This window comes from Lolium perenne, chromosome 5 (assembly GCF_019359855.2).
Source record: "Lolium perenne isolate Kyuss_39 chromosome 5, Kyuss_2.0, whole genome shotgun sequence".
NCBI classification, from domain to species: domain Eukaryota; kingdom Viridiplantae; phylum Streptophyta; class Magnoliopsida; order Poales; family Poaceae; genus Lolium; species Lolium perenne.
Genome location: NC_067248.2, coordinates 4,701,249 through 4,713,220, shown reverse-complemented (window position 1 = coordinate 4,713,220; position 11,972 = coordinate 4,701,249). Strand labels below are relative to the sequence as shown.

The following is an 11,972-nucleotide window of genomic DNA, read 5'->3' as shown; positions in this document are numbered from 1 at the left end:
TTGAGAGCCAAAAACTAATTGAGGAGCATGAAAACACCATATCAACAAGAGGTACTCTTGAGTGTGAGTATGCCGATGAAATAGCTTCTATAAAGAATGAACTTGAAGAAGAACAAACCACCAAAGAATCTCTTGAGGAGACCTTTTCTCTAGAATTGTCTAGAATAAAGGAAAACCATGATAGAGATCTTTAAGTGGCAAATGATTTGAAGCTAAAAAATGATAAGCTTGTGTTTGTTAATGCTATACTCCTTGAGGATTTTGAGAAACTCAAAAATAGCTCAAGGGTCATTGAGAGTGCGCTCACCAAACTCACCGAGTCACATGAGCAACTTAAAGCTTCATATCTAAGAGATAATTCCAACTTGCATTCTCCTATTGCTATTAATGATGATGCTTGTGCTACTAACTCTACATCTTGTGAAGAATCCATTTTGAAGGAGAATGTTGAGCTAAGGGCTCAACTTGAATTGCTAACTAGCAATTATGGGATTTTGGAAGAAAGTCATGCAAAGCTCTCTAGCTCCCATGATGATCTTCTAGTTTCCCATGATAGGCTAAAGTTAGCTCATGAGGCTATCATGTCAAAGGTAACATCTTGTGACCCTCATGTGGATACTAGCACTAATTCTCAAAATGCTATATTGCCATGTGCGAGTCCTATTAATTCATCTACTCATAGTATTGCAAAATCTTGTGATGAATTATCTTCCTTCCCTTGTTGCTCTAACAATGAAGTTTCTACTTCCTCTAGTATTTGTGTTGTTACTAACCATGTAGAGGAAATCAAAGAGCTCAAGGCTCAAGTCACTTCCTTGAAGAATCACTTGAAAAAGAGTCATGAAGGGAAAAGCAAACTTGACAAGATGTTGAGTGTGCAACAATCCCTCAATGATAAGAGCGGAGTTGGATTTATCTCCAACAACAAGAAGAAGTCCAAAAGCTCCAAGAACAAAAAGGGCCAAGTACAAGTCAAAGACCCGGCCAAGATTACTTGCTTCAAGTGCAAAATTGAAGGGCTTCATGTTAGATCTTGCCCATTAAAGAAGAAACCTCTTAGTGAGAAGCAAGAAGGCATGCAGCCTCAAGTTCAAGGCCATGCCCAACCTCGGGTTGAATAAAGGCCACTTCCCAAGAAGAATCAAGCTAATGCTCCCATTGTGGAGAAACCTATTGAGAAGAAGGAGAAGAGAAGAACTTGCTACATATGCCGTGAGAAGGGCCACATCTCCTCCTTTTGCACTATTGGTACCTCATCCAACCCTACCATCATTGATGATTTTTATTCTCTTAGGAAGGATGAGGTTGGCAATGTGTTTGCCAAATATGTTGGTGCTCAAAGTGGTGTCAAGAAAAGAACCATTTGGGTTGCCAAGCCTATTGTGACTAACCTCATAGGACCCAACTTGGTTGGGGACCAACAAGCTAAAACTTGATCAATAGGTGGTGATTGGAGGGCATTGAAGACTTGGCTACATCATGAAGAAATAAGGGACCTTCATAATTTATATTCTCTCAAGCCAAGTCATTTGGATTATCTCATTTATATCATAGATCCAATGTTCCTCCTTGCGGTAACATCTGCTCAACTTATTTACATTGAAAGTTACTCGCCCCTTTGCATGTGTTGGTTTGGTACCTTGCATATGCTTGTATATGTTGTGCTTCCTACTTGCTTTATCTTGAGAAATCAAGTCTATGTATGTTAGGTTGTGCACCATGTATTTGTGTTTGTGTTGGAGCCTCTTTGCATCTTGTTGTATCTTATATGGCTCTTGTGAGTGATTAATGAACTATCCCATTTTGGGGGAGTAATATGCCCTTGGGAATGTCACAACCCTAAAGATGTGTGTACATGAGGAATGCCACTTAGAGTTGATATTGCAAGTTTATCTAGTCTATGTGGTATGCCATCCTCATGAGAAATTCAAATTCTATACTGTCCTTTAATGATCTCTTGTTGGTTCTTTGTTGCCTCTTGTGAAAATAAAATCTTTATCACATTATGGGGGAGTATTATGCTTTGTGTGTAGTACAAGCCATGGAAATGTGTATACTTGAGGTTGTGTCACATAGTAGTGATATTGTAAATTATCTTGCTCCTATGTGACATGTTTGCTCAAACATGTTCCAATTTGTTTAAATGGCTTCATTGCTAATATCTTTGTGGATCTTGTTTGTGAGAACCTTTCTTGGCATGGTTTTCCACAATGTGTTTCTCAATATCATTTTTTGGAAATCATGTGCTTCAAGTTATGCTATTCATCGCTTTGTATGGTCGTGTAAATAATTGAAGCTATTAAGAAACTCTCTTTGCATAATGGTTAACTCTTATCTTTCACCATATGCTTTCTTGTTGTAAATATGATCTTAGGTATACTTACAAACTACCACCGGGAAATATTTCCTAATACCTGTTGTCCTAGGACAATTGGCAATCTATTATGAGATAGATATTTATTGATCATATTTACATTGGCTCTTGTGTTTAATTGCCTTATGTATTTCCATGAATTTGTTGTGCTTTTATTCCCATGTGTCTTCCTTGCATCTTATTGATCTAATTTGCCTATTTGAACTTTCTTAGCATTTTTAGTAGTTATAGGTAGCGTGATGATCCTAGTTTTGTGCATTTTGTATTCATATGCAAAATCCTAGATAATGCACTAATATTGGGGGAGCTCTCTTATATTTGTTAGAATGCTTAACATCTCTTCATCATTATCAAGAATTTTGTTTTGGGAGACAAACCTTTTCTTTTTGGTACTTTGTGCCATCATAAAAAGTGTTGAGGGTTTGATTTATTTGGAACCTTGCTCTCTTGGGAGTTGGTTATCTCATTCCTTTGTTTTTGGGTTTAATTAGCTTCTTATAATGAGATAAGTCTTTGGAGTCAGTATTGTGTTAATTTAATTGTTTGATATAATTTGGACAATCATTGTTTCTTGATTTAATTGGTGTTTTGTCCTTCCTTTGGTTCTTGAATGTATTGTGCATGCATATTTAATATATGTATATCTTATGGCATGTGTTACTTTCTTTGATCCAATATATAGGGTAAACTCCATCAAATCCTAATTTGGCTAAGATGTGCATGAAATTTAATTTCATATCTATATGTACATAGTTATGTGGAGTTTGTCCTATATGTTGTAGTGTGTCTAACTACTTCGGACCCAATTAGTTTGGGACCATATTGTACTTACCTTTGTGTTAGGTACAATGGAGATGCATTGGATGCTTGTCTCACTCTTAGGAAGAAGTGGTGACTCAATGGTAATTTGAGGCAAGCTATGATGGTCGACGAACTCATATCTACTACATCTACACCAATGCTATCTCGGTAACAAATATCTTCTCATGCATATTTTTCTAGCATCCAACTGTGTGGTTGCATCTTGGCATGGAACTCTTGATTTGCAAATATTGTGCTTCTTGCAAAGGTCTTAGTGTGAACCTCTTTGTTGCAAATATGAGTAAATTTAGATGAGTGCATATGTTGGGAAGTATATAAAATCATGTTCATGATTCACCCATCCCAAATATGTCTATCTAGCAATTTATTGCATATCAATTACTCAAGTTTCTCACATGAGCAACATTGATGAAAGTGCAAATTGAGTTATTTGTTTTGGTATCCTTTTTTTGTGAAACTTGTTGCTCTTCTCAAAGCATCTCAACTATCTTCTTTCCCTTGTTGATATTTGTGATGTCTTTGATGTGTTTGTGCTTGATATTGAATCGAAGTTGTTGTTTATCAGGTGCGCGACCAGCGCTCCCGGTGGGAGTAGCCCCCGAGTCTATGGGCTAGTGCTTGCAGCTGCGCATAGACTCAAGTTGTACCACTCGAAGAACATGAGAAAGATATCAATGTTTTTCTCTATTGGGTGGGCGACCAGCGCTCCCGATGGGAGTAGCCCCCGAGTCTATGGGCGGGTGCTTGCAACCGTGCGTAGACTCAAGTTGTACTAGTTGAAGAACTTGATGTTTGATGTCGATGCTTTCGAATCCTTTCCATCTTTCGATGCTTTTAGATTTATTGGGTTGTACAAGAGTATAGTCTCGAAAGAAGCCGGAGAATTGAATGTACGTAAGGGATGAAGTAACGAGCCCGGATTTACTCGATGAGTCGAAACCGGTTAACTATCGAAGCAAAACAACGTTACCCTACACAGATTCGCGTCCTCGGGCTCGAACCTGGATTGCTAGAACCTTCGGGTCCATTCCTATTATTAACGAAGCTTTCATCTTTTATCGGGTGCGTGACCAACGCTCCCGATGAGAGTAGCCCCCTAGTCTGTGGATGACTATGAAGTAGTTATGTATAGGCTATAAATTGCCGAATCGAATATCGTAGTTTCCTTCGAGTTCTGATAATAGTCGGGTGTTGTGTGGCAACTGCTGCTGCGTGCTAGTGTTCGGGCTCTGCTTCAATTATAATCGACAGGTTGGAGGCGGGCACCGATGCAGACCTACAAGCTCGGGCCAATCGAAGGGCAGGAGGGTCGAATTAATTTGTCGATTGATCGCGCAGGTGACGTACTTTTTGTATGTAATTGATAGAGCATCTCGTCATCTGCAGCCCCAAGTGTTCGGGTGTGCTGTAAATCGAGGCAGTTTTCATCATATAGCCGATGTAATTATTGCTGAGCTAATTCTTTTTGCGTTGAAGACTTATCGATGGCGATGCCCATGAGAACGGATGAACTGCACTATCGATTGACCCATGGTAAAGCTTATCGTGAGAACGACGTGTTACATAGAGCCGTTTTTTGGTATAATTGTTAAGCAGCAGCCCCTGGGTAATCGGGTGAGCCACAGACTCGTGGCTCAAATATCGTGAAGACGACATTTTGGCTCGGAGCCGTGGTATAGTTTGTATGGCGCCGGCGGCAACTTTTGAGTGATCAAGTCATGTTCAAGCTCGACGGACCCGTAGCAATCTTATCACGTAAATGATGCATTATGCGTAGTCGTATTTAATTTTCAATTGTATCGGCAGCAGCACCCGAGTCATCGGGTGAGCCATGTGCGTGATGGACTCGTAGCCCAAGTATCGTGAGAATGACGTTTTGGCATGAGCCGTTGTTATTATATAAGTTTTGTCGGCTGCAACCCCCGAATGTTCAGGTGCGCTACAGGCTTCGACAGACTCGTGGCTTAATTATCGTGTAAACGATGTTTTGGCGTGGAGCCGTAGGTTTATGTATTTATCATCGGCAGCAGCCCCCGAGCATCAGGTACGCTGCAAGCTCGACGGATCATAGCGCTTGTTATCGTGAATACGATGAATCGCCTGGAGCCCTATGTTTTCGTGCAGAGAACTTATCGACTGCAGCCCCCGAGTATTCGGGTGTACTTTCTGGTAATCAATAGTTTCTAAGGTTTTATGGCAATTTATCGTGCATATGATGTTTATTTTGAAGACCAGCGCTCCCGATGGGAGTAGACGTTGTAGCCGAAGATCTTCTGGTGTGTCCTACGGAACAGAGCAATAGTTGTATAAACTAGAACTTTATTGAGTAACTGTAACTGATGTACATGTCGTCTTGCTATGGCTGAGAAGCCTTATGGAACGAAGTAAGAGAAAAATCCTAAACATAGAATCGTCGTAGCTGCGCAACATTCCATGGGTTGCTCTCCTCCAATCCTGGTGAAGTGTTTCTGATGTGGTAAGCGCCTCCTAGGATGACTTTGGTGACGATGTAAGGTCCCTCCCATGGAGACTCTAGCTTCAGGTGGCCTTTTTGTTTCAGCCGCAAAACTAGGTCACCCTTGGCGAAGCTTCGGGTGCGTACCCTTCGACTGTGATAGTTGCGTATCGCTTGTTGGTACACGACCGTTCTGGCGAGAGCGATGTCGCGAGCTTCATCAACTAGATCCACAGCGTCTTGGAGCGCTTGTGTAGATGTTTGCTCGTTATACGCGATGACCCGGGGTGCTTCGAATCGAACATGGGCAGGCAGAACAGCTTCGGCTCCGTGCACCAGGAAGAAGGGTGTGTACTGCATTGATCTATTTGGGGTGGTGCGCAAGCTCCATAGTAGCGATGGCAACTCTTCCACCCACGTGCCAGCTGTCTTTGTGAGACGCTTCTTTATCCCGTCGCAGATTAGACCGTTTATCTTCTCCACCTGACCATTGGTTTGAGGGTGTGAGATCGAGGTGAAGCTGAGTTTGATGCCAAGTCTTTCGCAAAATTTATGGAAAACGTTGGAGGCGAAGTTGCTTCCATTGTCCGTGATGATGTTGTGCGATACACCGAAGTGGCAAGTGATGCCTTTAAAGAACTTGACAGTTGTGGCAGCCGTTTGACTCGTGACTGGTATTGCGTCTATCCACTTGGTGAACTTGTCACCAACGACCAGGAGATAAGTATGACCTCCTGGCGAAGATTTCGGCATTGGTCCAACTTGATCGAGTCACCACTGCGCGAACGGCCACGCGAGAGGTATCGTCATCAGGTCCGTGGCTGGAGTGTGTGGTTTTGGCGCGAAGCCCCGAAAGGGTTCGCATTTCATGACCAGATCCCTAGCATCTTTGGCTGCTGTTAGCCAGTAGAATCCAAATCTGAAGGCTTTGGCGACAAGTGGTGGCCGCAAGTGCCTTCGTGTATCTCTCGTAACAGAGCTTTTCCATCTTCGAGTGCGATGCACCGTTGAAATATGCCTGATATAGTCCTTTTGTAGAGCTCACCTGACACTACCATTTACGCTTTGGATCGGCGTACGATGCGCCGTGCCTCTGCTGGGTCTTCGGGTAATTACTGCCATAGTAAATATGCAAGAAAAGGCTGAGTCCAAACCGGTTCGAGGAGCAGAACCTGTTGGCTTGGACTGATGATGACGTTTTCGTCGACTTCGTCGGGCGCAGCCCCCAAGTTGGTAGTCGACTATGTAAGGGGTGCGGGAGGTTTGACATTGATGGAGCGTTGTTTGATTACTACATAGAAGACTCCGTTCGGAATTGCAGCCCATGTGGAGCCGATGTTTGCCAGAGTATCGACTTCTTCAATGCTGGCCCTGCCAATGTGCTTCAGTTCACAGCATTCGAATTTTCCTTCCATCAAGCGGTATATCTCACGGTAGGCGATCATGTTGTCGCTTACCGCATCGCACAGATTCATCGACTTCTGCACGATGAGGCTCGAGTCTCCGTAAATTTCCAGGCGTGTGGCGCCGCAGGCTTTTGCCATGCACATGTCGTGCAGCATGGCTTCATATTCAGCTTCATTGTTTGTCGGCGGCGGGAAATTCATCCGTAGCACGTACTTCATCTTGTCGCCTTGAGGTGATATGAAGACAACGCCAGCACCGGCGCCCATATTGCGCTTTGAGCCGTCGAAGTATATGGTCTAGGAACCCGATGTATCGGGAGCGGCCGACGTTTGTGACTGGATCTAGTCGACGAAGACGTCCGGGAGGACCTGCGATTTGATGGCTGTTCGATCGACGTAGGAGATATCGTGTGGCGCAAACTCGATGGCCCACTGGGATACTCAACCCGTACCATCTGGGTTGGTGACTATATTCTTCAGTGGAGCTTCGCTGACGATGATGATCGGGTGCTCTGCAAAGTAGTGTCGTAGATTACGTGTTGTCATCCATACGGCGTATGCCAGCTTCTGATGATGCGGGTACCACTGCTTGGCTGGGGTGAGTACTTCGCTAAGGTAATAGACAAGACGTTGTGCGCTGTGAACCTTCCCTGCCTCTTCACGTTCGACAACGAGTATAGTACTGACCACCTGGCTTGTGGTGGCGACGTAGAATAGCATCGGCTCTCTATCATGAGGGGTGATGAGGATTGGGGAAGTCGATAGGACTTTCTTGAGATTATCGAAAGCTTCCTGAGCTTCTGAGGTCCACTCGAACTTCTCTGATTTCTTCATCAAGTGGTAGAAGGGCAACACCTTTTCCCCTAGCTTGGCGATGGATCTGCTGAGAGCTGCCACCCGACCCGCCAATTTTTGCACTTGTCGTAGGTTTCTTGGCGGCTCCATGTTGAGGACGGGCTTGATCTTGAGGGGGTTGGCTTCGATTCCTCGGGCAGATATGAAATACCCAAGTACTTGGCCTCCAGGGACCCCGAAGAAGCATTTCTTCGGGTTTAGCTTGATCTTGTAGCGGTCGAGGTTGTCGAGTGTCTCCCGAAGATCGTCGATGAGCATGGCGGCGTCCGTGGTCTTGACGACGATGTCGTCAATATAGACCTCTATGTTCGTGCCGATCTGTTCTCCGAGGCATGCTTGCATGCATCACTGGTATGCTGCGTTCTTCAAACCAAAGGTCATGACGTTATACCATAAGATACCGTGTGGTCTTATGAACGCGGTTAGTTCCTGATCCTCTTCCTTCATCCTGATTTGGTTGTAGCCAGAGTAGGCGTCGAGGAAGGAGAGGCGCTCGCAGCCCGCCGTGGAGTCAACAATCTGGTCGATGCGTGGCAGCGGGAAGTGGTCCTTTGGGCAGTGCTTGTTGAGGCTGGTGAAGTCGATGCACATGTGTAGGACCTTCATGTCCTTCTTCGGCACCATAACTAGGTTGGCCACTGAAGGAGAACGTTGCATAGAAAACAAAATTTTTCCTACCGCGAACACGCAATCCAAGCCAAGATGCAATCTAGAAGACGGTAGCAACGAGGGGTTTATCGAGTCTCACCCTTGAAGAGATTCCAAAGCCTACAAGAGGAGGCTCTTGTTGCTGCGGTAGACGTTCACTTGCCGCTTGCAAAAGCGCGTAGAAGATCTTGATCACGATCGGTTCCGGCGCCACGAACGGGCAGCACCTCCGTACTCGGTCACACGTTCGGTTGTTGATGAAGACGACGTCCACCTCCCGTTCCAGCGGGCAGCGGAAGTAGTAGCTCCTCTTGAATCCGACAGCACGACGGCGTGGTGTCGGTGGCGGTGGAGAACTCCGGCGGAGCTTCGCTAAAGCTACACGGGAGATATGGAGGAGAGGGGGCGGCTAGGGTTTGGGAGGGGGTGGCCGGCCACTTCAAGGGGGGCGGCCAGCTTGTGGTCTTGGGGTGGCCGGCCCCCTCCCTTGGCCCCTCATTATATAGGTGGATCCCCAAGAGTTGGTCTCCAAGTCTTCGAATAAGACCCGAACCAAAAACCTTCCATATGGAGGGGAAACCTAGCCAAGCTAGGACTCCCACTAGAGGTGGGAGTTCCACCTTCCATATGGGGGGGTGGCCGGCCCCCTAAGGGGGAGTCCACTTGGGACTCCTCCCCCACTAGGGTTGGCCGGCCATGGAGGTGGAGTCCCATGTGGACTCCACCTTCCTTGGTGGTTTCTTCCGGACTTTTCTAGAACCTTCTAGAACCTTCCATAGAACCTTCCGCGACATTTTAATTCACATAAAATGACATCCTATATATGAATCTTATTCTCCGGACCATTCCGGAACTCCTCGTGATGTCCGGGATCTTATCCGGGACTCCGAACAAATATTCGAACTCCATTCCATATTCAAATTCTACCATTTCAACATCCAACTTTAAGTGTGTCACCCTACGGTTCGTGAACTATGCAGACATGGTTGAGTACTCACTCCGACCAATAACCAATAGCGGGATCTGGAGATCCATAATGGCTCCCACATATTCAACGATGACTTTTAGTGATCGAATGAACCATTCACATATAATACCAATTCCCTTTGTCACGCGATATTTTACTTATCCGAGGTTTGATCTTCGGTATCACTCTATACCTTGTTCAACCTCGTCTCCTGACAAGTACTCTTTACTCGTACCGTGGTATGTGGTCTCTTATGAACTCATTCATATGCTTGCAAGACATTAGACGACATTCCACCGAGAGGGCCCAGAGTATATCTATCCGTCATCGGGATGGACAAATCCCACTGTTGATCCATATGCCTCAACTCATACTTTCCGGATACTTAATCCCACCTTTATAGCCACCCATTTACGCAGTGGTGTTTGGTGTAATCAAAGTACCTTTCCGGTATAAGTGATTTACATGATCTCATGGTCATAAGGACTAGGTAACTATGTATCGAAAGCTTATAGCAAATAACTTAATGACGAGATCTTATGCTACGCTTAATTGGGTGTGTCCATTACATCATTCATATAATGATATAACCTTGTTATTAATAACATCCAATGTTCATGATTATGAAACTAATCATCCATTAATCAACAAGCTAGTTTAAGAGGCATACTAGGGACTTCTTGTTGTCTACATATCACACATGTACCAATGTTTCGGTTAATACAATTATAGCATGATATATAAACATTTATCATAAACATAAAGATATAAATAATAACCACTTTATTATTGCCTCTAGGGCATATCTCCTTCAGTCTCCCACTTGCACTAGAGTCAATAATCTAGATTACATTGTAATATACCTAACACCCATGGCATTCTGGTGTTGGTCATGCTTCGCCCTAGGGAGAGCTTTAGTCAACGGATCTGCTACATTCAGATCAGTGTGTACTTTGCAAATCTTTACTTCTCCATCTTCGATGTACTCGCGAATCGAGTGGTAACGTAGCTTGATATGCTTCAGCCTCTTGTGTGACCTTGGCTCTTGTGCATTGGCGATGGCACCCATGTTATCACAGTAAATGATTAATGGGTCCAATGCACTAGGAACCACACCGAGCTCTACAATGAACCTCTTCATCCATACCGCTTCGATGAAGCCTCGAAGCCGCTATGTACTACGATTCCGTTGAAGACTTCGCCACCGTGCAATCGCTTTCGAGCTTGCCCACCATCGCAAAGCACCATTCAATATAAACACGTACCCAGATTGTGACTTAGAGTCATCAGGATCAGTGTTCCAACTTGCATCGGTGTAACCATTTACAACGAGCTCTTGGTCACCTCCATAACAAAGAAACATATCCTTAGTTCTTTTCAAGTACTTCAGGATATTCTTGACCGCTGTCCAGTGTTCCATTCCTGGATCACTTTGATATCTGCTAGTCAAACTAACAGCATGTGCTATATCCGGTCTAGTACATAGCATGGCATACATGATAGATCCTACTGCCGAGGCATAGGGGATTTTACTCATCCTTTCTCTTTCTTCTGCCGTAGCCGGTCCTTGAGTCTTACTCAAGACTTTGCCTGGTAACATAGGTAAGAACCCTTTCTTACTTTCGTCCATTCTAAACTTCTTTAGAATCTTGTCCAGATATGTACTCTGTGATAGCCCTATTAGGCGTCTTGATCTATCTCTATAGATCTTGATGCCTAATATATATGATGCTTCACCAAGGTCTTTCATTGAAAAACTATTATTCAAATAACCTTTAACACTGCTTAATAGTTCTATATCATTCCCGATCAATAATATGTCATCTACATATAATATCAGGAATGCTACAGAGCTCCCACTCACTTTCTTGTAAATACAGGTCTCTCCATGACACTGTATAAACCCGAAGTCTTTGATCACCTTATCAAAACGTCGGTTCCAACTTCTTGATGCTTGCTTCAGTCCATAGATTGAACGCTGAAGTTTGCATACTTTGTCAGCATTTTTAGGATCGACAAAACCTTTGGGTTGTACCATATACAACTCTTCCTCAATGTCTCCATTAAGGAACGCCGTTTTGACATCCATCTGCCAAATCTCATAATCGAAAAATGCAGCTATTGCTAACAAAATCCTCACAGATTTTAGCTTCGCTACAGGTGAGAAAGTCTCATCGTAGTCAACTCCTTGAATTTGTCGGAAACCCTTTGCGACAAGTCGAGCTTTATAGACAGTAATATTACCATCAGCATCTGTTTTTCTCTTGAAGATCCATTTATTTTCGACAGCCTTTCGGCTATCAGGTAAGTCTACCAAAGTCCATACTTTGTTATCATACATGGATCCCATTTCGGATTTCATGGCTTCTTGCCATTTGTTGGAATCTGGGCTCATCATCGCTTCTTCATACGTCGCAGGGTCCTCATCATTGTTATCAACAATCA

The 11,972-nt window shown here is 44.1% G+C and overlaps 1 protein-coding gene across 1 annotated transcript; it reads right to left on the bottom strand.

Moving 5' to 3' along the window:
• Positions 1-6,892: 6,892 nt before the first annotated feature.
• Positions 6,893-7,324, bottom strand: LOC139831387 (uncharacterized). Its single transcript, XM_071820649.1, has one exon. The coding sequence runs from the start codon at positions 7,322-7,324 to the stop codon at positions 6,893-6,895; it is 432 nt and encodes a 143-aa protein (XP_071676750.1).
• Between the last annotated feature and the right edge of the window lie 4,648 nt (positions 7,325-11,972).

Bases quoted from the DNA above. Each gene is read 5' to 3' on its own strand.
- LOC139831387 (XM_071820649.1), bottom strand. From the start codon at position 7,324: ATGGGCGCCGGTGCTGGCGTTGTCTTCATATCACCTCAAGGCGACAAG.